This window comes from Dermacentor silvarum, chromosome 7, assembly GCF_013339745.2.
Source record: "Dermacentor silvarum isolate Dsil-2018 chromosome 7, BIME_Dsil_1.4, whole genome shotgun sequence".
NCBI classification, from domain to species: domain Eukaryota; kingdom Metazoa; phylum Arthropoda; class Arachnida; order Ixodida; family Ixodidae; genus Dermacentor; species Dermacentor silvarum.
The window spans coordinates 115,771,196-115,795,884 of record NC_051160.1 but is presented as its reverse complement, the minus strand read 5'-3'; the positions used below and the strand labels follow the sequence as shown (position 1 = coordinate 115,795,884).

Sequence of the window (24,689 nt, the reverse complement as noted above, 5' to 3'; positions counted from 1 at the left end):
GTTAGGGCTTACTTTCGAGTGAGGCTGTATATATTGTATAGGTTTCGGTGTGCATAACGCGTATGAATTTTTTGTTTCGAATTGTTTTCTTTCATGTTCTTTTTTATATTATAAATATTCGTTTTACACGTGCGACTTGTCCATGTCTTACTCTAATTCTGCCGGAATTCGTTACAACGAAGTATTATGTATCTTGAGACACAAGGTACAGCTAATCCACAAGGACACATGGAGTCGCTGACGGCAGTTAAAGTTTATTCTAGGTAACAACTCTTTCATACTATTTTTTCCAACAAACATGCACATTAAGAAAATGTAGCGTTGTTTGGCACAAGTCTTAATCATTACTAAAGGTTGTTACGCGAAGGACGAGTCAATTAGACGAGCAACTGCGTACAGATATATTTACAAGAGCGGTTGCAGCGCTGACCGGTTGGATTCACAGCGCGAGCTCAGTTCGTTCTTCCTCCTCTTTTCTCGAGTGATGGCGCCCACGCGCCTCGTTCAAACAACCAAATACAACACGCGTATAGCATAATCCCCCGGCAGCAGAAGCGTACGTCTCGGAGCGTCTAAATGACATCGCTGGGAGGGTGATACTGCTTCAGTCGTGTAATATGCACTATATCACTGGACTGGGAAGCAGAAGGACTGGGAAGCAGTCAGGGGTGATGTCGTAGGTGACGGCAGTCACGGCACGAAGCGCTCGGTATGGGCCTGTGTAGCGAGACAGCAGTTTTTTGACAGGCCGACCTGACGCGATGGAGACCATAGAAGCACCAAAGAACCAGGCGGGAAGTGCACGTCTCGGTGTCGCCGGTCGTACAAACGCCTTTGACTCTCTTGGGAGTTCAGAAGGCGGTCACGGGCAATTTCCCTTGCGTGGGCAGCGCGGGCGATGGCGTCAAGTGCGTATTCACTGGTCGGTGCGGCCGTGAACAGGGAGGGTTGTGTCGAGGGGCAGTGCTGGCTTCTCGACCGAAGAGAAGGAAAAATGGTGAATAACCAGCTGTGTCGTGGCGCCAGGAATTATAAGCAAACGTGACAAACGGTAGAGCGAGGTCGCAGTCAGTGTGGTCTGAAGAGACACTTCGCGAGCATGTCTGTGAGAGTGCGATTGAGACGCTCCGTGAGGTTATTTGTTTGCGGATGGTATGACGTGGATAGCTTGTGCCTCGTTGCACAGGACTGCAGGATGTCTGCGATAACTTTTGATAGGAATGTCCGGCCACGGTCTGTGAGAAGTTGTCGTGGAGCTCCATGTAATAAAATCACGTCGCGTAGAAGAAATTTGGCGACATATGTGGCGCAGCTTGTAGGAAGCGCTCGGGTGATGGCGTAGCGCTTGGTGTAATGCGTGGCCACAGCGATCCACCTGTTCCCAGAAGTATATAGAGGAAAAGGGCCAAGTAAATCGAAACCAACCCAAAGAATAGCTCCGCGGGAATGTCGATTGGTTGAAGGAACCCGACAGGGAGCGTCGATGGTGTCTTGCGTCGCTGGCATTTCTCACACGCTGCTACGTATCTTCGAACGGAGCGAGCAAGCCCTGGCCAAAAGAAGCGTTGGCGGATCCGGTCGTAGGTACGTGACACACCGAGGTGCCCGGCAGTGGGGAGGTCGTGAAGTTCGTGGAGAACAGCCGAGCGAAGGTGTTTAGGGATCACAAGGAGTAATGCTGGGCCGTCGGGGTGAAAGTTGTGGCGGTAGAGTACGCCAGTATGAATAAGCGAAGGGAACTGTCAGGAAGTGACGATTCCAGGCGGCCAATTAGAGGTTCCATCGGAAGCCATGGCTGAGAAGACGACAGTGCGGCCACTTCGGAGCTCCGTGGCGAGTACGGGGAACGTTCCACCTCCACCACAAAGTTACGCTAATGACGAGTCAATTAAACGAGCAGCTATTTACAGAATGTATTTACAAGAGCGGTTGCAGCGCTGACCGATTGGATTCACAGCGCGAGCTCAGTTCGTTCTTCCTCCTCTTTTCTTGAGTCATGGCGCCCGCGCGCCTCCTTCAAACAGCCCAATACAACACGCGTGTAGCATAATGAACACCATATATATATATATATATATATATATATATATATATATATATATATGAAGTTTATTAGACATGGAAAGATTTTAAGGAGGGGTGGCCGGAGCCCCTAAGTCTAGGGCCCCGCTGGCCTCTGCCGCATGCCTGACCTGGGACTTGTCCTGCCAGGCCGGAGCCAGAGAGCTGTGCCTCTTACTGCTCCATTGTATTACCATTATTTGGCCTATGAGGGTACTTAGTGCACTCCAAGGTTACATTTATGAGGGTGGGTGTGCCACCGCACCAAGGGCAGTTAGCGCTATATCAGTGAGATACATTGCGTTTAGCAGTTTAAGATGTGGCACTAGTCTTAATAATTAATGAAGTTTGTCTTAGTAACTTTTCAAGTAAGGTCAATATTCAACTTTTTGATGATAGTCACTAGGTGGAACGTTCTTGCTCGCGAATAGAAGTCAAGACGGTGCTCATAGCAGACCATCTTACTAGAAACGTTGTGTTTAGGACCAGTTTCGAGAAATGCATTCTGAACACATGTCGGAAAATGCATTTCTGTTCGAGCTAGCAGTTTTGCATATGGCATTGTGCACAGTACAGAAACATATTATCTGGATCAATGCACAATCGCTGTATCTTTTGAGTAATTTGATTGCATTTTATGAGCCCTTGTCTAGTGATCGCTATATGCCCGCGCAAACTCTCCGTAATATATTTTGAAGCAGCAAAAATATGACGTTAAAAATAACATCTTTGTTTTATTTAACTTGATCTACTCGCCATGATTGCCTGGACGTCACTGTCGTACATCTGTCTCCACTGCGGCATGCTATTTGAAGGCATGTGAACTTAAACACCATTTGCCAGATTATTCCATGGCAGCTGCACAAAATTTGTTCTTATCAATCGGAACATGGCTGCTGTCGCAGTTAGCAGCTGGAGGTGTACAAGGGAATTGAAAGTCTGCTATTGCTCTACCCTCTGTGTTGTGACTCTATTATCCCAGCTGTCTGTCACTATTTTACACCGCTGGTTGATTAAATTTTTTGATAACTGAAGGCGTTCCACGGAGTAATTGCTTCTTCATTTACACCTATACATCTATATAGCTCTGTCTCCTTTTTTTTCCTTTTACATTTCTTTTGCCTATTTATTTATCAAACTATTGAATTTCCTTGCGGTAACCTTTAAACCAAGGTAGATGGAATGAACTTACTACCCTACCGTTTTCTATTAATTCGATTCAGTTGTACTGCTGTATGATCCGCAATTTCGTCTGCAGTATTCTTTAATAACCGTTTACAAGAGGTCCCAAATAGGTCTTGAGCTAAGTGGCCTCTTTCTGTATGTTTTCATCCAATGTACTTATTTTCAATGTCGTCAAATCAATCAATAGCTAATCTGACATTATAACAGAACATGCTCAATTGTTGCAGAAGTGAGAGCTGGGCCAGTTGGTGATTATTCATAGTAAGCTTTAGCGGGCACAAGGAACCATCTTTTTTTTTGCGCGGAATACAGTTTTACCACGCATGCTACACTATTTCCAGACGCTACACACGAGAAGTGGTCATCGGCAAACGTTCTCTTCGAACACCGCTTTCAGGGAATCATACATGCATGTATGAATTTGAACCGTAGGGCTCAGCGCATTGAATTACCATAAACCTTCTCTCTTTTTATTTGTTTCTTTGATGTTCATTTTAGTTTCAAAGCTGGATTTCTCTCCATTGCCCCTAACCATAAATTTTAGGTCTAACACCTTTTTTCTCTCCCACTGTCACCGCGTCATATTTATTAGTCAGTTTCTTGGCACTTTTTGCATACTTTCCACACTGTGAGTAAACGTTTTCTGGAAACTGCGAACGTTTTGCCATATTGTTTTTCAATGCCCTCTCAGTGAGAATGCGAAAGATGAGTCTGTTGGCAAATGTGCGCGACCGCCGAGACCTCCTGCACCCGTTTGTGAGTGCATATTTGGAAGCTTCTACTAAAGACCTGAGTGCTGCTAATGACAGTCTGCATGCCATCTTGTATAGAACATTATGTACTGTGTCATTATCTGCCGTATATTCTTCGAATAGGTACAAAGTGAAAGTAAGATGCGCATTTTGCAAGATTTGAAGATGTGCAGATTAAGCATTCGATTCTAATGGGAAGCAATTGCGAAACTGTACAAACCGCAGTGTAAGCCCCTCACCCGCTATACGAATGGACTGCTAAGCAGTGCACCGTACCGACGCTAAAGATGGCAGAAAATAATCGCTGATTATGCAGCGTATTTGCGCCGATCTGCTGCAGTGCGGACGGCACTGCTGTGGAATTGCGATGTAGTACATAGATACAACGCCAGAAAACTTTGTACCTGTTAGTAGACTAAATTTTCAAGGAAGAATGTCTGCTGACGGGAGACAAGAAACTTGCAAGTAAACACCTGTAAAGTCGCAGTGGCCTCTGCTATGCAAAACGCGCGGAGTGAGACTTCATCACCGCACTACTTGCGTGGCCTCCGCAGTGATGTATGCTTAATTTCGTTTACTCTTTCTGGTTTCTCTTATAGAGCGCAGCTCTTAATGGCCCGTTCTGTGGCGAGCGTCGGCGGCGTAACCGGTTGATCGAGCAGCACAACAGGGATGGATCAACGATAAAAGCGTAGTGCTGACGATCGCTACGAGATGGCGCCAGAGTACCGAGCGTCGTCCGTTCACTTCTTTATCATTCTTCGGTCACTGGGTTTCATCGGCTAACAAATGTTAAACGTTATCCCTTGTCGCACGACGCGTCTGCACGTATCAGAAGTTTCACGAACGTTATCGATAGTTCTATCCATTGGCTGTGGCCACGAAAGTTTTTTTTCTAATCTGATTGTATGCGCGACGCGAATTGTGTAGTGCTTTTTGGAAGCCACGCGGGCACCAGTGATTACTCTGGAACCTTCGACGAGTCATGTATAAAAGCCGACGCGCTTGGCACGCATATCAGATTTTCGATGATCGGCGACTCCGCTCGCCGCTATCGTTGTGCCTGTGTGTTACTTGTCTTGCGACGCTTCGCTTCGTCTGCAACGTGCCGCACGAGACAGGTTGTCAGCGCCAGCCAATAAATCGCGAAATAAAAACACGTATAGAGCTGCGCTCAAATTTCGCATCGTAATCATCGGTGAATTTTTTCAATGCCCTTTTGCTGTATTATTACCCCTTTTGCCGGCGCTCCCGTGGGCGCTGCCATGTTAGATCACGTGGTGACGCGTCCATTGCTTGCCTCAGCTGCCTCCGTTGCCTACGTGTTTAGAATGCAAGCGCGTGACGGCGGTGCGGCGCAGCAAACCTTCGTTTCGACGCATATCGTAGATGTTGACTGTGTGGACGACACGAAGCTTTGGCTACAGCTTTAGAGAACATGTAAGTTCTTTCAGAGCTCATTACGCCTTGTCAAAGGGCCCAAGCAGCGTATACGGTGCTTGTACTAAAAGCAGGGCTAGAAATGTATTTCAAGCTGTCCAAACTTTCCGCTTATGAATTAAATCAGGATCAGTGTGCTCTTCCTTCTTCATTTGGCAAACCTTTTGAAGCAGCGGCTTGTCATGTTCCTCGGTGCGGCCACTATCTGATTGTTTATTTTCAGCCTAATCGCTCGCGGGTGTGCTCTGCTGCGATAGATTTGTTCTTGCTGCGCACAAAGCTTGGAATGCAAATGTTCTGTACTTTGTTGTAGCTTATAGCCAAAGACGTATTATCGCTAGTATCTCGCTTACTCTATGGACTGTCACGAAACGTTGAGCTTCCAACATTCGCGTCTTGTCGGTGTAGGCGCCGTCACCCATGCTTCGGCACATTGATCCAAGTGAGCGCCCATACACTTGTTATTGATACGTTGGCGATACGGTGGGCGTAAGTTTGCGTGCGAGTAGGGGTGGATGTGTAAGTTATCTATAACGTACGAGAAACTTACTATGCCAGTATGTGGCGCTCCTTCCTTTTGTAACGAGCTCTTAAATGCCGACGTTCCGGAGTTGAAGTACTTTTTTTGGAGGTTGGCTGTACAACGCTGGCGGAGGAATTCTCTTTTCTTATCCTCGAGGAAAGCAGTGCATCACGAAGGGCTGGCAACACAGGCCTGATATGTTCCTGATATTTCTGTACTTATGGATTATCTATTACACAGTCATGTATATACGTTCACTGCCGCCATTTTGTACATATTGTAAATGAAGTTCTTCCAAACAATATGAGATACAGTATGTCAGTTCTCGACGACGGCGTCCTAGCCTTCGCTCGCTGTGCGAGCGCGAACACCCCTACGGCTACGTCGCAGTTGTCAAAGAAGTGCCTGCACTCATCCGGGCCGTAAGCTCACCGAGACGACCATGACACGTTTTTTTACCGTGCAGCTATTAAAGCGATTTTAACTGTAGTTTTCGTGCGGTGAAGGCCGGAGTTCAATGGCGTGTCTGGTATCCCTAACAGCCGGCGACGCAATCTGCGCCGGAGTCTCGAATTTTCGCTTTCAACGGTAATGACGTTAATCACAAAATAAAAGTTGCCTTGCGTATAGCTCAGTTGAAGCGCCCAGAACCTTGCCCGGCTTGTGGGGAGAAAGTGCGCGTGCTTTCCTCCTCTAGCCCGGCCGTGCCGGCGCCTGTGCCCATTCTGTTCACTTGCTAACGACTGCTGAAGTTATCACTCTGCGCACTCGCGTGTATGGGAACATTCTCGATTGTTGTCGCCGATTCCGTGTGTTGTCTATGTTGTCGCCAAACTCTGCGTAATCAGATTCCATGCGTGACTCGAAGAGTGTTCTACATTCCAGAACGCATGCGAGCATCAGGGATTACGCTGGAATCTACGCCGAATCATGTATATATAAACGCGGCTGCCCGACATCAGATCTCGACGATCGACGCATGTGCTCGTCACTGTCGTTTGTTTTCGTGGGCACATGCAAGCCGTATGAAGAGTTAGTTTTGTGATTCGGCATTGTGCCACAGTCTAATTCTACACCGTCATGAGAACGTGACAATACACTTGATGTGGAGCATCCATTATAAATTCATGTGAGAAAGAAATCAGACGCGGTTGATGCGTGTCAAATGACTGGCGAAAACAGCTGTCAAGGTGGAAAAGCGGGCAAGTGTATAGACTATTTTACGGAAGCGTTTACGTGCCGCCATCTTGGACTGTTAACGCTGCTGTATTCTGTCTTTAACAACAAAGTGTACGTCAATACAGCCGACACGCAAGCATGGAAATATTTTTATAAATGCGTGCAGCGTTTCATGACCATGTTACGTGACTTCACTTCTCCTAAAACTTAGAAATTGTTTGTGTAACCGCGCAAGATGGCGGCGCCCATGAATCGAATTTAAAATCGTCTAAACATGTTGGCTGCGCTCGACTCGTCCATTTCCTTTTGTTCTTTGTTCGCGTGTTCACTTTTGGCAGCGTTGTGGAATCCTGGAGTTTTACGGGCCAAAACCACGATTTGATTATCAGGCACGCCGTAGTTGGGGACTTCGGTTTAACTTTGTCCACCGGGGGATCTTTAACCATTTAACTGGTATCTCAACAATATTGTTGACCTAACAAAAGCATCTGTAAAAACTAGACAAATACAAATATTAGTCTGTGCCTTTAAATTTACCTTTATTTATGTACCTGCTCAACAGTGGTATTCACTAAAATGTTGAGCGTGAGCAGCGGCAGATGTATTGGTCACAAAACCTGAAGGCTTCGTCGTTATCTTCTTAGCGCTCGTGGGGATCATATTCTTGCCAATGCGATTTTTTATTCTTTTTTAAGCAAGCTCTTATTTCTTAAAGGGACACTAAAGGCAAATACTAAGTCAAGCTAAAGTGATGTATTAGTGCACGAGTATCCCTAAAGTGTCAATATTATCGCGCGCAGAGCCTTAGTAATAGAGCAATTAAGGCAAGACACGATTAGCGACTCCCCCGGGACATTCAAGTCCTCGCCCGATGACGAAGGCACTCCTCATTTAAATTATGTCCCTAGTACTGAACCACTCGTTATAAAAACATCATTGTACTGTATTATAAGAAGAAAGAAAATACTACTTCAACAGTTCTATTGCACTTTTACGAAAAAGAACTAACTGACATTACACTGTTGACAACGACGCGGGCGGTCAAAAGGTTTCGTCTTCGCTCGACTCTGCGCCGCCCGCACTTTCGCGTTTCAGTTTTTCTGTTATCGTGTAGTGTTGCGCTTGTTTTTCTGGCTCGCGAACCTCGCACTAACTGCAAGTAGCAGAGAATTCCACTTCCATGCGACGTCGCGGAATGCCCGAATGGTCTACGCCACTTTACCAAAATCAGCTGCAGCGGCGCACCGTACCGCCATCTGTCGGGCTCCGTTACACTCACCAACGGCAGAAAATGGCGTATGCAACGTCACCACTCCTCGGTTGGCGTGGCGGGTGATTTGAATTGCAATAAAGGTACTTCGACCCTTCAGATCCAATTTTCTCGTAAACTAAGTCTTTTCTTTGCACGAGACAAGCGTTTTGATGTTTCTGGAAAAGTATTTAAACAGTCCACCTCGACTTAGTATTTGCCTTTAGTGTCCCTTTAACTTCATAAAGGGACATCTCAAGAACACACAATGACCTTGCCATAGCAATTGCAAGAGACCAGTTTCGGACCTTTCACACCTGGTCAACAATAATTTAGCCCTACTGTATCTCGCTTAGTCTTTAAAGAACCCGTTTAATATTTCAATTGGTATGTATTTGAGCAAGGTAACGAAGAACTAAAGCAATAAAACAATTCTAGGTCAAGTCTTTCTTATCTTTCCAGTTCAAGGGTTAACGTCGTCTTATTCTTCCTGGGGTTTTACGTGCCAAAACCAGTTCTTATTATGCTGCACGCCGTAGTGGAGGGCTCCGTATTAATTCTGACCACCAGGGGTTCTTTAACGTGCACTACAACGAAAGCACACGGTCGCTTTTTGCATTTAGCCTCCATCGAAATGCGGCTGCCGTGGCCGGGATTCGATCCCGCGACCTCGTACTCAGCAGCGCAACGCCTTAACTGACTGAGCCACTGCGGCGGGTAAAACGGTTAACGTGCCCCCAATGCACGGGACACGGGCGTTTTTGCATTTCGCCCCCACCGAATAGCGGCCGCCGCCGCCGGGATTTGATCCCGCGGCCTCGTGCTTAGCGCCGCAACAGCATAGAAGTTATGCCACGGCAGTGGGCGGCAGCGCTGTCAATATGTGTGCAGCGTAAACAGATCTGCCTCGCCGCACGCAGCTTGTGGAATATGCTGCACATAATTATTGTTATATGTATTCGTGCAGCTCGACGGGTTGAGCTGGCGAAACATTCGTTGCAGGGAACTGGAGCAGAGTAGGCGCTCTCTCACTTCGCAGTTTCGCCGCCATCATTGAGCTCCAAAGAAACAAGAAAAAAACATTTCCGGCTGAACTCGTCTCACGATGAATGTCGACGTGAATGCGATTAGCATTGAACCTTGTGTATTGACAAGCCGTATTGCCTCCGCCAAAACGCCTCATGTAGGAGACCTGTGTGCCGCAGCGCTCCTCTCTCGCGCTGCTGCTCATGATGATAATTTATTGGCCCGGCCTTTGAAACGATACGGTCACAAATACTCACCCAGCCTACTTGAGTTACTCAGATACGCTATACATGCTTTTCATTCTAGCATATTCTTTAATACATATCCCTAATCTTTTTCTCTTCCTCAAACATTCTCTATCTACTCTGTACCGTTATCTATGCCTGGGATGGATTCGGTCGTTTCATTATCTTCCGTGCTTTTTTTTTCTCCAAAATACTCTGAACCACTATTGCTTATCTCGACTACTGACTAGTAGATGCTTCTGTCCACTTTAAATCCAAGCGCTCCTGGAAGGTGCACGTTACCGACGGTTCTCGCTGGGTGGATCCCTCCGCATTCCATTAGGATGTGCTGAGTGGTCTCTGGATCTTTACTGCAGCATACACATGCCTCATCCAGTTCGGAATATGTTTTTGTCCTTAGGCAATCGGCTCGAGCCTCAAATGGCAAGTCACTGCCCTTTGTGTTATCGTGCAGGTTTTCCCTTTCAATTTTCTTTCTTCACATTCTTGTAAACTTCCATGGTTCCTTTTGTTTCCATTCTTTGCATCCAATTCGCTGCCTCTATTTCTCTCTCTTTCTGATGACTCCTGGTTGTCTATTCACACTTTCAATTACCCTATACTTGGTTGCCAACTTTCTTGACCTCTTCCTTCATTCTCTGTCCACGCTTTTCAGCTACAGATACCCCACCAAATCGCAGGGCACTCAATAAAGTTATTTGAATGAATGAAATGGTAAGGAGTGCCTCAAAGAAGTCCCTGGCCCCGCACCGTAGCAGCAGTGCAGCGCTTTTCAAACAATTGTATTAATGAAAGAAAAATTTGTATTTGGTGTTTAAGTCAATAACCGCACAAGTTTATCCGTAGATAAGGCCATATAGTATCAAGGGTTACACAAGAAAGCACAATAGACGTAAAATACTTGCAACACACACACACACACGCACACACACACACACACACACACACACACACACACACACACACACACACACACACACACACACACACACACACACACACACACACACACACACACACACACACACACACACACACACACACACACACACACACAAGCATATGTGGGCGCCTTTGCACATTTACAACGCATTTTTCAACAGAGCTGTGTCTTTCGAGGAGTTGCAATAAGCTAGATTTTCGGTTTCCTGTAAATATGTGACATACTTTAATATATTGGCCGTATATGACTGCCGTTTGAAAGCTTGCCTGCATGGAACGCTTTCGAGCACATGTTATTAGTAATTTTTAAAAAGCCATTAAATCATCGACACACATTTTACTTCAACCTGAACGTTAACCATGCATAGTGCCCCCCTTTCCCTTCACCCCCCCCCCCTTCACACACACAAGCGCACTAGCACACACATTTTCGCTTGCTTTGATCTTGGTTGCGTTCACATTTTTCCCAAGGCAGCGGAATAAATTCTGCTTTGTTCGTAAAACACATTAATGAAGCTCTGGATCGCTTACATGCGTCATTTACTGCAAATGTCGTAATTTGTCCCCTTACTTTGAACTTTACCTACACATTACCCGTAACGATCCCTTTATTTTCACGAAATGTAAACGGTGTGCCTGGTTCAGTTCACCTAGGACATCGAAGAAACCAGCTACGAGCGCGTTATGGTGCATGAAAATAGGAAAAAAGACCGAGGGCTCAAACTGGACCAGGAACGTTAAAATCTTGTCATATATTGTTCCCTCCCCTATCCACAAAGTATAAACTATGCAGTAATCTTCCCCTATGTCGCGACATTGGGAAATAGTGGCCACATCACACACGTTCTAAAACTTGAATAATATTTTTTCACAAAATCTTTGTTTGATCCTACCACATTTAACTTCGCATCAAGATTTTCCATAGCGCTCCACCCACTATCGCTAAATTTGTTCTCGGTGGCATTTGTAGTTCTGCCAGGGCAACGGGCTAAGTTTTGACGCATTCGTTAGACACATTCATAACGCTTTAGAGATCTTCTTACATGCCTAATGTATTGCCATAGCTTCAATTATCCACCGCATTTCAGCTTTGCCTACACATCACCCATTACCTGGTCCTACTGTCACCAAAAATGAGGTAGCGGCCTCGTTTAGCTCACTGCTTATGTACACCAGGTTAACCCTATACATGACGTCTAAAAAAACAAGGTTCAATAAATATTTCTAGCTCTTCTAAATAAGCCAGAAACGTTAAAATTTCACTACATATTGCAATTAGGATGCCGCTCCTGCCTTCTAAGTATATACGTATAGTTTTTGAAATGCAGAGTTGTCTTGGGACACTGAGAAACATAGCTGATAACAGTAGCGTAACACTTTTAAGCACTTGATTATTATTATTTTTTGCAACAGCTGTAGTTGATGAACACGCACTTAAAATCGCACAAAACCTGGCGTAGAATTTCCTTTATGTTCAGAAAATTTGGCTTTGGTTGTAGCTACTATGCCAGAGCATCGGTCTAAGTTTTACGCCGCTAGTCGGACATTAATGACACCCCGAACCACTTGCATACGTTACCTATTGCAAAATGCGCATTTAACCTGGGCATTCGAAACGTTGCCTAGACATTACCTATCACGTACACCTTACTTCCCCTAAATATAGACAAGGTGCCTTGTTTAGTTCACCAAGGACACGGGAGAAGCAAACTACGAGCCTCGTATGACTCACGAAAATAGGCAAAAAATGAGGGTTCAGTAATTATTCCCAATGCTTCCATGGAAAGCAGAAACGTGGAGGTTTCGCAATTAATTACACTTAAGATGTTCCCTATTTTCGTAGAATTTGATGTTCGTATCTTCTGCTGTTATATTACGAATCTGGTAAACATTTTAAAACGCGCCAGTAGACACACTGAAATGCTTGAACGTGTAACTTTCTCCAAAGGCTGTAATGAACCCACAAATATTAAACGCATATCGCTCGTCACTCAGAACGTGCTTCCTGTTTCAAGGAAATATAAACTCCGCACCTCTCACTTAGTTTACCGAATGAACTGTGGAAAATCAATTGATGGCTTTGTATGACGCACAAAAATTGGGAGAACGCTAGGGTTCGGCTATTACTTTCAAAGCACATAAGTAGCCTAAACAGCTCAAACTTTGATATACGTCAGCCAAAAAGTGGCCCCATTTCCTCAAAATACGAAATTTCGGCTGTGCTTGCTCGTGCCAGGGAACGTGCACTACTGTAATTAACTCTTATGTAGAAATAGTCTAAAATTGAAATGGACAAACGCTGTCCGAAGTGGCGCATGCCAATAGAAAGAAATTGTCAGCGTTTTAATGGCATTGTAATGGTTCCGCACATTCAACATGGTCGTTTTCACCAACATATCTAGGATAAGTCGTGGTTACACAAATAAATTTGACCGTAATCTAACAGATTCGAAATCCTCCCTAGTATACAAAAAATGGAGGGCGTTTAAGCTTCGCCTTTAAGAGTGGAACGCGACAACATTCAAAGATCCCTGGCTGCTTATCAGGCTTCCCGGCAACTGGAGCTTTCTTTTTCTCCAACTTCGCCTCCGCATGCGGCTGCTGTAGGGAGCCTACATGCAACGCTTCATGCATCGGTTTCAGAGCGTGTCTATCAACACAAACATTATGTTTCAACTGCAACAAGACATTCTAGATCCACGCCCAATAAGAGCCACTCGTACCATACTGGGCCTGGACATCCGTAAAACATTTGATAATGTAGCCCATCAGGCCATCTTAAATGGCCTATCCCAGCTGAATGTAGGCGAAAGAACTTTCGCCTACATTTCCGACTTTCTCAAAGAAAGAACGGCAACCATCCAACTGGGTGAAGTGCGTGGTCAAAAGCTTACTCTAGGGACAAAAGGCACCCCGCAAGGTGCGGCCCTCTCACCTCTACTCTGCAATATCACCATGATGAACCTACCACAACAGCTAAACAGAATACCACACATCAAACATGCCATATACGCGGACGATGTTACCATCTGGACAAACAGCGGCTCGGATGGTGCGATAAATGACGCGTTACAGGAGGCAGCAAATGTTGTGCAAGAGTATGTCAGACACAACGGGCTAACATGCTCCCCCACGAAATCCAAACTCCTAATCATTAGAAATAAAGCCAAAAAGACGCCAGACACTGACACCCAACAACAGGCACCGATAAAAATTGTCTTGGAAAGCGGCCCGGTTCCTCCGGTTCTGACCATTAGCGTGCTGGGCGTGCTTATTCAACACAACACGCCGAATACCGCGGCCCTCACAAAGCTGCAGAACACCGCCAAACAAATTTGTGGACTGCTCAGGCGAGTGGCCAGCAGACACAGAGGAATGAAGGAGATGGACTTGTGTAGGTTGATTCAGGCATTCCTAGTCAGCCGCATAGTCTACTCCTTCCGCTATTATCATCTCAGGAAATCAGACAAAACTAAAACAGAAGGTATAATTCGACAAGCGTACAAATGGGCACTAGGTTTGCCTGTTTATACCAGCATCGAGAATCTCCTCCAACTTGGAATGCACAACACCCTAGTGGAGCTGATCGAAGCACACAAGACAGCACAAGTAATACGGCTATCAGACACGATAACGGGACTACACATCCTGAGTAGACTGAATATTAAACCCATATACAATACGGGAGGCAGAGCACCACTACCTCCCGCAATCAGACATTACCTAATAATCAAGCCAATACCCAAAAACACCCTGGCAGGCAGGCATGACGACAGGAGAAAAGCCAGGGCAGAGAAACTACGCGAAAAGCACGAGCAAGACCAAACCGCGGTCTTTGTCGATGCCGCCAACCAGGGACACAGCACTTACACCCTGAGTGCCGTGGACGGAAAATCTAGAATCGTAAATGTGGCCTCAACTAGAGCCGCATCAATCAAAGAGACCGAAGAAGTGGCCATAGCGCTGGCCATCATGAACCCAACTACTCATACTGTCCTGAGCGACTCTAAGAGCGCTATTCTCAGCTTTATGAGGGGCAGTGTGAGACTAAATACAGCCAAGATCTTGAAAAACTTCAATCAGGAAGACAGAACAAAAATCAATCTTGTCTGGGTCCCCGCTCACTCGGGAAATCCCGGCAACGAGGAAGCGCATAAAGTGGCCCGGGGGTTAACAAACCGGGTCGCGCTCTCCTTTGAACCGGACCCCCCGATGGGAGAGGTAGTGACTTCCTACAACGAACTTACCAACCTATACAAAGAGAACAGGAGAATATACCCAATATCACACAGCAACCTTACGAGAGCGCAGGCCACTATTCTCCGCCGAATTCAAACAGCCTTAATTTTTTATCACTCCTCATCGCTTAGCGATCTTCACAGATGGGGAGGTTGACCCAATATGCCAAAACTGCGACAAAAATGCCATAGCCAACCAAAGACACATCCTCTGGGAATGCGAGGGTCTTCCCCCACCGAGAGAGCTTCTGCCAGCTCCCTCTGAAACGACATGGGAGATCCTAATACGGTCTCCTGAAGAAAAGCTACGAAAAGGAACCGTTGCCTTGGCGGAAGAGGTCGCCGCAGACAAGTGGCCATCTACAACGCCCTGAAAATTTTCTTAATAAAGATGTTTCCTCCTACATGCAACGCTGTTGCAGGCTGCCGAGGAGGCGAGCGCCATCTGGATGGTATTTTTGCAAGGAGGCAACCGCGGCGCGCCGCTGTATGAGTGGCAAAAACCTTTAAAGGGGCTTCTGTTTGATTTTCCGCGTAAGATAACTATGTTTTATCGTATATAACGTCTATAGGTTGTGGTTACGTCATAGCTTACGATTTTTCTGACGCATTTTACTTTGAGAAAATCGATTAGTTCACCAGCGCCTTTGCGCCACACGGAGGGGAAGGCCTGCCTGGTCGGCGTGGTTCGGGATGACTTTCTTGGCCGCGGACGCCGACACTGACGCCGCATTTTCTGCAACACGGGGCCCTTAACCCTGTCGGGTTAAAAGATCAGGTAATCGTCCGCGTAATGAAATACCTTAAAACACGATCAGTTAAGGCGTCCTCTAAGTATTTGTAAATGGCATTGACAAATACTTAGAGGACTGAGCCGGCCTTCGGTTAATTTTCATAAAGTAGAGATAAAATGCCTAAACAGTTATCCCTTGCGTAGGCCCGCGCGTGTGCCTGATGGACAGGTGGCGCTACCATACCTGAGCATGTCCAGATAAGTTTTGTGTCTACATTCTTTTCCGCCACAGTGCGCCCTTCAGTTGATAGTCGGCGTGTGTGTTGTCTGCTTCTCTTCTCTTGTGTCCGTGTCTTCACGCCGTACCTTCTTTCGCGATGAATTTGTTCCCTATATGTGCGGAAGGTGTACCATCGCTGCCATTTGTGTTCTCAAGGCGGCCTCCACCACATGCGCAGGTTCCTCGACCTGGGCCACAGCGTTGTTGGAGTGGAGTTCATCGAAGACGTCGTCAGGGAGTACTTCGCTGAGAATGGCCTTCAACTCCAAGAGGCAATTTGCACCGTCATCGGCTGCAAGGTCTTGCAGGTACGCACACGCAGGGCAGAGCTATTTCGTAGTTATATTGTTTTCCTTGTTGGACCATATGCTACAGGTGTCTCGCGTAAATTTTCGGGGCGACAGCGATATTCTTGTCTGGAGGCAAGTTTTATTTTTAATCTTAAAACCTGCGTGTCCTTGAAATTTTGATTACTTTACTCTGCAGCTTTTGAGACCGCAGGAATGTTTGCTATGGATGAAACGTCATAACCCTGTGTGTTATGGACATGTCTCTGCTATTATTATTAATAGGGGATGCTATGCAGGTAATTTTTGCTAAACAAACGTCTCAGCAATTGCAGACATAATGTGTGTTACGATACTCACAAGGCGATCATTAATTAGCAAACTCATCAATTACGCTTTGAATTCAGTCACTTTAGATAGCTTGTCGTATCGCAAAATTATTGTCAGTGATTGCAAGTTCAAACATGACCTTTTGCTACAAACGCTTTTTTTATAGCACCAGTTTGGAAAATGCCCACTGGGAATGCCGATATGCATTCCGGTTCCATACTGATGACGAGAGAAAGCTTATCGAGTTGGTATGGGTTCACGATAAAACTATCAGGGCGGCAAACCCGAGGACGACGTGGGGCTTGTGTCCTGTTCCCCACAGTGAGTTTGTGCCATTGTTGAAGATATCATCATCATCAACCAACAACACAAAGGGCAGTGACGGGCTTCTTGAGGCATGGGCCGACTGCCTGAGGACAAAAACATGGATTAGCGAATATTCGCAACGAGGTTACGGATGTGTCTGCTACAGTAAACGTCCGGAGATGATTCACCACATCGTAATTAAGTGCCGAGATATTCATCCGGTGAGAACGGTAGGAAACATCCGCCTTTCAGACGCACTGGGGTTCAAAGCTGATGAAAGCGCTGACTTATCAGTGCTCGAGATAAGCAAGATTTGTTTACAGTATTGACAGGGGGGGGGGGGGGGAAAGCAGGCAATGGATGGGCACGGGATCGTGGTAACTTCACGAGATAAGCATAGATAGATACAGCATTATCTAGTATATCATAATTATCACGATCATCACTCTAAATGTCTTTATTGCAGGACGAAGGCCTGTCCCAGCAATCTCCAGTTTCCCGTGTCCTGCGCACGCTTAGAGTTATGCCTGAAAATTTTCTCGTTACGATATGGTAATGCCCAAGTAGCTGAAACAGGCTAGGTGACTATTTGTTACCGTGTCTTATGTAGAATGTCATTAAAAATCATCGTCATTATAAATCGTCATCATCCCCATCACACTTCGCTACGCTGACAGTTTCATCATTTGCCACATCGCATTACTTGCGATCATTTGCCACAACGTATTATTATTATTATTATTATTATTATTATTATTATTATTATTATTATTATTATTATTATTATTATTATTATTATTATTATTACCGCGAACCTTTTTATTGATCATGCCAGGCTCTTTGCGGTAAGTAGGCATACATTCTTGTCGCGCCTCATATCGAGCCTTTTCCAAAAGAAATATATGTCACGTGTCCGGTGGCGGTATTAAACAACCTGTGTCCTCCCCCCCGAAAGCCTGATGCTTTTCTACGACATCGTTGCCGACTACATTTAAGGATAACGCAAATACGCGCCGTGGAAATTTATGCATTCTCGAAAAATCCAGGTTGTGATCCCAAGTCCCGGAAAATTTCAACCGCACCTACATACTTTTATCATTGCTTCTAAGCCAGTAGGGTACTAAGTTAAAGATAAAGAAAAAAAATTACTGGGAGGCTTTAAAACTACGATCTCATCATGAGGAACGTCATAGTGAGGGACTCCCGAGTGATTTTAACCACCTGGTGTTCTTTAATCTCCACCCAATGCACGTTACACAGGCGTTTTTTTTTTTTTTTTTTTTTTGCATTTCACCCCCATCGTAATTAGGTCGCCCCGGCAGGCATTTTATCCCACAAGTTCAGGTGTAACAGTGCAATGCCGTAGCCTTTAGGCCACCATGTCGGGCAGGGCAATAAATTAGCACGACAGAGAGTATGTAGCACTTCAGACTTGATGCAGACAAGTGTTCGCTGAAGGCACCGTAATTTTTATATTGCGCCATATATTATATTGCGCCCATTGCATGCGAAGAAGCATTCTAGCTGTGCTCACGCAACGACAGCTGTTGCAATGCCCACCGGATCGGCCTCAGCAGTTGCCGCACTCTGACACGTCTAATGGTAGAACAGTCTCCGTGTCATCGAAGAACAGGTGGCGTGTCCCAACTGTGCTAAGGGAAAAGCACCCACGATTGCTGGAGATAGCGGCTGTGTAGAATTTTCTTTGAAGTGAGGGTGTACGCACAATGAAATCTCAAAATTGAGCAAGAATATTCGAAAAATAAACGCTTGAAGTGTCAGATCGTGTGTCTCTTCACTGTAAGAAACGTAAACGTTTCTTACAGTGACAGAAAGTGAAACGTGAGAGCCTAAGTGAAACGTTCACAGCGTAAACATAGAAATACCATTTATAATACTTAAATCACTCAATTTATTCCACAACGGAACGTCACAATTTTATGGCTTCTACTGTGAAACGAGGCAAGTCTGACCACTCATTGCTGTGTGTAACGTTGACGCTAGAGAAAACGTGCGTCCGATTGTACAGTATGAAGAGGCCGGTACGCTGTAGAATACATGTCAAACCGTAAAGCAACTACTCTCAGCGATAGTGACCTTGAGTACCAACGCTCTCTTGCTCATAATCGGTTAAAAAACTTTGCTGAAGTCTAGTATTGCTGTGTGATTCGGCTTCACAGCAGACATTTGGAGAGGCCATTTCTTATATTGGTCCTGCCGAAGTCTATGGTTGTCGCCTCCCGGGAACCAGTGTTATTGGGCATTAACAATCACTGGGTAATTTTGAATAAATTTCCGAGTCGGACTCTTCTTCTTCTTTCTGGGGTTTTACGTGCCACAACCAGTTCTGATTATGAGGCACGCCGTAGTGGAGGGCTCCGGGTTAATTTTGACCACCTGTGGTTCGAATAGAGGGATAATAAATTATTTTATTTGTTATCAGTTATTCTAAGAATAAATCACGCTTACAGAAAAAGTACACGATGTAGTGCCATTGGCAATTCAACTGCGAATAAATAAGGAGGAAAAATACCACGCGTTCTTAATTGGGACGAAGCAGAAACAATACTAACAAGCAAATAAACTTCGTTTTGAAAGGGAAGTACAAAATGTTGGTATCAGTTTCAAGTGTAGAGGTAATTTCCATCAGAACCCAACTAGCAAAAAATATATTTGGTAATTGCTTTACGGTAGTATGTTAAATAAATGCCAGTTGCCAAGAAATTGTTTAGGGAGCTTCACGGTGTGGTCCTATTTTTATAGTAATGGCGAACATGATATAAACGGACGTGGTGCAACCTCCTCTGATTTTCTTGACAGAGTAAGCACAGCGTTTGTTTTCCAGTATGCTGGGAGATACGCACCTCCACAGCTGAACGGTTGGTTCTCTCCCCATCATTCATATGGTCAATTCCCGGTGAAGCGGAATACTTAAATGAGATAACTTGCTGATGTCTCAATATTGCTCGATAATTTGTTTATATATTTCATTCGCCAATCCAACCGTTTTGACAGCCGTTTCTTGCTTTGTCTTCTAATGGCCTAATATTGAGGTAAGTCAACTTTAGATGCAGCTGATGTCTTAGTTTCAAACTTTTCTTAAGTTTTGTTATATAGAGCTCGAATATAGCTTGCTAGTCTAGTTCAACTGACCCAACAAGTTGCTGCTAAGTTTCAGAACAGATTTCGTGGGTGTGAAGTTTCAGATGTGATGAAATATTGCATTTGGAATTTTACTCGGTATACTCAGGTTTCGTGTGGTAGCCCCTCGAGGTAAGCTATGGAGTCAAAAGCTCAACAGCCGTTTTTCTTTTTGTGTGAGGGCTTTATTGCCCAAAGATTGGGTCATTTCCGTGAGTGTGACTTGCTTATCGAACGCAGTTCTACCTGGCTAAGAAGAGCAGTCACAGCTTTTGTTTGTGTGTGTGTTTCTCTGAAAACAAATTGTAGCCGTGACATGATCGATTGGTGACTTGAAATTATAACCGCACCCGTTCTAGGCTGTTCTGTTTTAATATTTTACTTGCACTTATCTTAAATATTCGGCAAATACAGAAAAGAATTTGAGTGTTCAAGATTGCGGTAGTGTTATAAGCTCTTTTCAACTGTTCTGTCTTGCCAGCAGTGTGGTCCTGTGGTGATATTTGGTGCACCTACATATCACATGTTATAAGACCCGTCGCATTTTATTTATAAACACGATTTTAAGGCAGTAAGAATACGTGTAATTTTCTTGCTGTTTATTTGCTTGTTTATTTTGTTTCTTCGTCGTTCAAGCTATAGGTAGTCACGATATGTTTCCTCGTTATAACTTATTTGCAGTTGAATTGCTAATAGAACAACACATTTTCTCCACCCAGCGCAGCTCAGCGAACTGCAGGTTCATCTGATTATTCTCCCTGTATTTCGTGTCTCTCTCTCTCGTTCTCCTGACTGTGAAACTGGCTTTCATGTGCCAAGCTTTTCGACTTAGAGTACAAAAAACATTTTCTTCTTCACAGACCCCTGACAGAAGGCTACGAGTGTTCATTTGCAGCATTTTTGACTTCCGAAGGTAAGCATTCATTGCAATGGTGATCCACACTTTGAATATTGCTTTCTTGTGCTGCTGTTATTTTAAACGAGGTGTCTAAATTTACGTCGGACGTACGCGCCTAAATCCCTTTGACATCTTCGTAGAGATATGGCGTATCCATCCGCAGTGCCGCACTCCGCGAGGCTTGGCTCTACCTTCAGAGAGGTTGGAATACGTACAGATCTGTGCATCATACGCGCATACCTTGCTGTCATTACATGTGCTAGGTGCGCTTCGGCACACATTAGGGAGAATCTATGATTCTACGTACAGTTGCTCACTTCGATGGCAACTAGTCAGTGCCAGCGCTGCTGCGAGCTCACTTTTCTTACGAAAGAGGAGTCTGTACGACAGACGAAAGTGGCTGTAGGCGTTAAAGATGTCATAGATAAAAGGTTAAACTACAATGCAAACTGTTGAGGTATGTCCGTGATGATTTTTGTTGATTTCCGCTTTCCGAAGGCCAATTGTTGTGCAGTTTACGTGTTCTATACTCTAACCTTTTATCTATAACGTATCGAACGCTATTCGGATCCTGGTTCTGGGTTCGTGGTTTGGAGTCAGAAAACACTCATAGGGTCGCTTGCCTACGCTGCCGCCTAAAACGAGGTAGCTGGCCTGCGCTTTACCGGGGCGTCAGACTAAGCATACTAAGTGGACCCACGCCGTCATCCGTCGCTATCGCCAAGTTGCTTGTTGGTGAGGAGATCAGGTCGGGAGGCTGAAGAAGCATAAAACGGGTTTATTCCACATATTTACAACTCACAACTGGATCCGTGGATATGGGAGCACACTACTTGTCTGCATGTCTGAGCAATTCACATGTCTAAGCACAAACCTGACACAACACTCAAGAACCGCTTTTTAAGCCGTCGTTTCCCCTACGCCACTGGACAAGGAAATTCAATGACCTTATACCGGCTAATCGAAATGGTCGAACCGTCCGCAACACTCTGCGCTCGACGTCAGATGATCTCGCCGGTTTCCGCATCTGATGTTGCACCTTCGCTCCTGCTAACAACGCGAAGCACGTAGCGCTCCCCGTATACGTTTCCCGGTAAAGATTACTGTTGCGCAAGCTGCCGCGGCACGGCAGCGTGCGACGTGGGAGGGGGGGGGGGGGGGAGGTGACGTCCCTAGCCTTTCATATGTAAAACAACCAGCCTAGTAACTGATTTCATTGTTATTGCAGCACTGCTATAGATAGGCAGCGCATACCTAGGACTCCCGAGGAGTAGCGTGAGCACGCGTAGCGGCAAAGGTAAAAGCACCGGCAATATGACCAGTGTCGGCGGGCTGCCGTTGGTCGTATTGCCGTGGAATTCCAGCACAAGGGAAATCCGCGCGTCCACATTCTCCTGTGGCTAAATATTGCACCGGATGAAGAATTGAGCAATGAAGCATTGCATACCCCGTATGGAGTTGTATATAGTGGTGGTTTTCGACACCTTCGCCGGGCATCCACTCTCGCAGGGCCAGGTTGGCAAGGGATTTTTTTTTATTACTGGTCTGCATAGTGGTGTGATTAAAACAGTTTTCTGTAGAAGCACCAAGAAGGATCTGCTTGTGAGCGAGAAAGCAAACGATACGAAAAAGCTCACTAGCACCTGTTCGAGAACGAAAACTGAAGCAGACATTGAAGTGCGGTCAGTGGAGCTACTATCTGCTCGGTGAAGACTCGGGCTTCGCTACTTCGGGTTATCTTACACTTGTGTTGACTTGTGCATCGCAGTTTCGACTGCGACATGTTGGCAATTGCGAACTATACGACGATCGACACCTGTAATACGGACGCATTTCCACCAATCACTCAAGCGGATCTGTAGCAGAACGAAACTGCATCATAGGTCTGTTTGCGGGCCGCACTGCTATAGTATCGCATCGACTGTGAAAAGCACGCATCAGTGCAGTGGCAGAAGCGGCAGCTGTTGCAGCAGTGATGAGCGTGCCGATGTGCGCCGGCGGCCCTCACTCAGGCGCGCTTCACTGTAACACACTCAGCAGGAATGTTGACGCTAGGGAAGCGCGTATTTAGCGGCTCCGGGGTGCTTTATGCTTGACGCATCTTAATGGGAAACATGTGGAAACCAACTAGATACGTGTTACAAATATGTGTGATAAATAAAATGCCGGGCACCTCTAAGCTACCTGTAAAACAACCTGAAGGAAAACCTGATGCAATGCCGCCGGACGCGTCTATAGCCACAGACTATTTTAAAACGTGCCCTGCCATGTACCATACCTGCACATCGGACAAGCTCGTCTTGTTGTAAACGCTAGGTTGTTGCAGCGGTCGGGTGAGTACATTCGATAACGCGCCGCACGCGCCATTGAGCAAATCGCGATTACTGAAAAAGAAAAAGCAGCAACCATGTGGAGTGGGTTTCCGGCGTATTTCTGGCGTGTCATCGCGTGTTGTATGCCCGTGCATTTGCATGCAGCTCAGCAAACGCTGTTTCCGCGAGCCAAACGCATTCCACATAGTGCTCGCTTTGATGGATAAGGCATGCACCAGGAAAAGGCAAACTCACAAACAAGTTGGTTCGCAACCTAGACGATTACTCCTTCGAAGCCCTGCTCACACTATTCACTATCGATTGTATGTCCTCCTCCTTATTTCTGATGCTTAACCGATGGTTGGCAAATAAATTTTATTTCTTGTTCTTAAGCATTAGGTCAGTGAATGATTCATTGTCCCTATTGTCGCTTTACACCAGGGAGTGTGCCGGCCTCATGGACATCGTGTGGGATAGGTCCGGATTCTCGGCCATAACTGAAGCAGACAGAGGCAGGTGCGTGTCTTTTTGATCCTTATACTTACTGGAATTTGTGAGTCATCGCTAAGTCAAATGCTACTACTATTTGTTTGGAAGCCTTCGCGTAATGTACAAGATTCTCTTGCGATAGTTGTACGTTATAAAGGTTAGTCCCATAGTGAATATATTGTTGTACACTCATCGTGTGCGTTCGGTAGAGCGTAGCGAAGATGCAAACCGACATCAGGTGGAACGAGTAGCTACGTCATTGCAAAAGTCATGACGGCTTTCAAACAAGTAGATTTCATAAGACAAACCCATGCTCTGACAAAATCTTGTAGGCAAGCTTGGAGGCGATTCAGTTGCTTGCCGAGAGAGTGAAATATAGCTCCTAAAAATACTTCGCCCAGCTTTAGGAACATCATATTAGGAAATCATTCACCCTAGACACATCCATGTGGCATTTAAACTACCAATATATAAGTTGCAGGCAGTTAAAATAATAGTTTGGTTTGTTTCAAGTGATATTACAGGAAAATAAGGATCGACAGCTAAACAGGTCGAGCGATATCAATTTTTAGCGGGGCCTCTCGGCTAGTCCCTTTCTCTCTTATTTGGTGCTTTATGCGAGCAATTGCTTTTAGGGTAACTTTGATGCGAACTGCATAACTGCACAGAAAGTCCTAATGTGTAAACAAATGTATGTTGTGCAGTGGCCTTTTCCACCTACATAACGCCGAAAGCCGCCGCCGTGTTGCTACAAACTAAAGTATTCTTTTTTGCTATAAATATGTTTGATTCGTCATATACTGGTATTTCCTAAATCTTACTGGTGCGGAGCGAGACATACTAATGCCTTAATCAATTTTTATTGATTGATTCCAGTTAACCTGTCCCTTAAGTGGGTAAACGACCGGAGAGCTGTCTGTTAAAGGGAGCTACAAACGCCGGACGTAGGCAAGCTCTCGAATGAAAAAGAGATGCGTTTCCTCACAAGTATAGCCTTAATGTACGCGCGAATTCAGGGGAATCATGTTTATCCAAATGCCACAGATTTAGAATTTGTCTTCATTTGAATTAAC

General features: G+C 45.4%; 1 protein-coding gene across 1 annotated transcript in view; it reads left to right on the top strand.

Moving 5' to 3' along the window:
* The window catches only part of LOC119459100 (thiopurine S-methyltransferase), a 36,501-nt gene that overhangs the window by 5,207 nt on the left and 6,605 nt on the right, over positions 1-24,689 (top strand). Inside the window, exons 3-5 of the mRNA XM_037720932.2 lie at positions 16,032-16,161; positions 20,778-20,830; positions 23,569-23,643. Coding sequence (XP_037576860.2) covers positions 16,032-16,161; positions 20,778-20,830; positions 23,569-23,643 — 258 coding nt within the window. The remainder of the gene's footprint in view (positions 1-16,031; positions 16,162-20,777; positions 20,831-23,568; positions 23,644-24,689) is intronic.